The 2869-nt window shown below is 34.4% G+C and overlaps 1 protein-coding gene across 1 annotated transcript in view; it reads left to right on the forward strand.

Annotated features, from left to right (window-relative positions):
• Positions 1-2869, forward strand: part of LOC102249155 (chromosome unknown open reading frame, human C14orf39) — a 38905-nt gene that overhangs the window by 16785 nt on the left and 19251 nt on the right. Inside the window, exons 8-9 of the mRNA XM_014545952.1 lie at positions 1796-1929; positions 2662-2738. Coding sequence (XP_014401438.1) covers positions 1796-1929; positions 2662-2738 — 211 coding nt within the window. The remainder of the gene's footprint in view (positions 1-1795; positions 1930-2661; positions 2739-2869) is intronic.

Here is a 2869-nt window from a genome sequence, read left to right on the forward strand (position 1 = left end):
CATTTAAGACTTTTCTCAGGCATCTTTCATTGAAAAGTCTCCTTTGTCTCCTGTCCCATCTGGACTAGGGGCAACTCTTTTATTCCTTGGAATCCTCCATGCACATCTCAGCCCTCATACTTATCAGATTGTATTATAATTGACAGTTGATACCTCCTGTTTTCTCCCTAGAACATGAGGTCTTTGATGATGGATGATGTTTCATTCATCTCTGAATCTTTTGCAACAGATTTATCTTCTATCTCACACTAGGCACTTCATTAAATGGTTGATGCATGTATGAACAAATGAATAAATGAAAGCTTCATCCATTGGAATCAAGTTTTGATGGGATCAGAGATAATACAAAATATAAACTTCCCAGCTGAAGCAATAGATTTATGGTATCTTCCCAGAGCTTTTTCTTTTTTAAATATATTTTTTATTGATTTCATAGAAGAAGGGAGAGGGAGAGAGAGATAGAAACATCAATGATGAGAGAGAATCATTGATTAGCTGCCTCCTGCATGCCCCACACTGGGGATCAAGCCTGAAACTCAGGCATGTGCCCTGACCAGGAATCGAACCGTTGACACTCACATCGGCCAGGCTATTGACAAATTTTTAATATGAAAATTCTTTATATTGAAAGGAACTTATGTAACTAGTCCTTTTATTTAATATAGATTTTGATAGTTATTATCAAGTAATATAATTATTTAAATTATTTAATCATCAATATTAAAAAAAATTTTTTTGACTTAGAAAAAATTCAGTGAAATTGCTCTTCCAGTAAAAAACTTAAAAGACTTATGATCATAATGTTGCTTTAATGGTTTCTATATTCATGCTAGTTGATTATTTCTAAATAAATATTTTTAAAGTTTGAAGTATTTCAAAATCTAAAGCATGCTACTTATAAATATTACTAGAGGCCTGGTGCATGAATTCATGCACCAGTGGGGTCTCTCGGCCTAGCCTGAGGGATCGGGCCAAAACCAGCTCTCTGACATCCCCTGAGGGGTCCCGTATTGGGAGAGGGCGCAGGCCAGGCGGAGGGACCCCACCAGTGCATGATCAGGCCGGGAAGGGATGCGGGAGGTTGGCCAGCTGGGAGGAACTGCAGGAGGGCTCAGGGTGTGTCCGGCCCATCTCGCTCAGTCCCGATTAGCCAGACCCTAACAGCAAGCTAACCTACCGGTCGGAGTGTCTGCCCCCTTGTGGTCAGTGCACATCATAGTGACTGGTCAACTGGTTGACTGTTTGCCCCTGGTGGTCAGTGCACGCCATAGCGAGCAGTTGAATGGCCTTAGCACATCATTAGCATATTATGCTTTGATTGGTTGAACGGACGACTGGACACTTAGCATATTAAGCTTTTATTATATAGGATATTTTAGTTTAAAATATTTTTGACATGTTTAGAGTCATAAAATTACTGTTTTAAAAATGAGAATGTGGTATACTGAGAAGAGCACTGGACTTAATCAGGAAAGGTGTCTTTTAGCTGTGACACTAGTAAGTAACTTAATATTGGGTAGATCTGTTAAATTCTCTGGAACTCAGTTTTATTTGTGAAATAAGGAGTTTTAACTATCTCATATCTAAATATCTCTTCTGGCTTTAATATATGCTAATTTTTATTGAATTTATTGGGGTGACATTGGTTAATAAATTATATAGGTTTCAGGTGTATAATTCTATAATACATCATCTGTATATTATGTGTTTACCACCCAAAGTCAAGTGTTCTTCTGTCAATATATGTTAATTTTTTACTTCACTAATATTTAATGTGATTTACTCTTCTCTTTAGAATTTTTGAAAAAGATGAACAACATGTACTTATATTGAATAAAACCTCTCAGAAAAGTCAATTATTTCTTCCAAATGAATCTCAGAAATTAGTCAGACCAATAAATATTCTATCTTCAGAACCAAGAGTTATAGGTACAGTATCTGTTTATTTCCAAAAACTTAGTTTTCTTTGCAAACACCTAGAAGAAGAAATAGGAAGAAGCAATTTTAGTTATCATTTGATATAACCAAAAACAAACTGCTAGAAACCTATCAACTCAGGAAAGTACCACTTTGATTTTTTCTGAGAGCAAACAAGACATGCCTTTTGTACTTAGCTTTTTTCTTTTTGAAAGAGAAATCATTCATACTACATTTTTTTTAAAAAAGTGTTCTGAAAAAAAAAAAGTGTTCTGATCTGATTGCACAGCTATCAGAGGAGGATGGATAATTATATATTCTTTATTTGAGAAGTCTTATTAATAAGTGGGTAGCTGACTTGTGTTAATGATATTTGTGACTTAGTCACTGAGATATTTGAATCGTGATTCATTCAATAGATCTGTATATTAGATTAACTACAATTGTGTTAGATAAGTATATTGGCTATTTTTGTCCCCTGGTCATTAATATTACCACTCTGTCTTTGGTTCCCCATTATAAAGATGTAGTTTTGCCAGCTGGATTTCATTTTACAGTCATAGTTATTGTAATGGCTATTATATAGTGAGGAATTAAGATTTGTATAATAATTTCATAATTCTATATTTTAAATTAAGTATTCATGTGACATTTTTTAAATTACAAGGTTAGGTTAAATATTGGGTATGATATTTGAGTCTAATCTCTGGAAATTATTTGAAGTTATTCAATTTAATAACCTAGATAAAAAAGAAGACAGTTCTATGAAGCAGTCAAAGCTTGCCAGTGTTGACTCCAAACAAAAAGAAAACAATATGCAGGTAGGTATTTCTTTTTTAATACTATAAATTAAATACTTGCTTGCATTATTTAGGACATGCTGTGTGTGTGCGTGTGTGTGTGTATGTGTGTTATAAATATACTAGAGGCCTGGGGCATGAAATTTGTGCAC

The sequence above is a fragment of the Myotis brandtii genome, unplaced genomic scaffold, assembly GCF_000412655.1.
Source record: "Myotis brandtii unplaced genomic scaffold, ASM41265v1 scaffold423, whole genome shotgun sequence".
NCBI classification, from domain to species: Eukaryota; Metazoa; Chordata; class Mammalia; order Chiroptera; family Vespertilionidae; genus Myotis; species Myotis brandtii.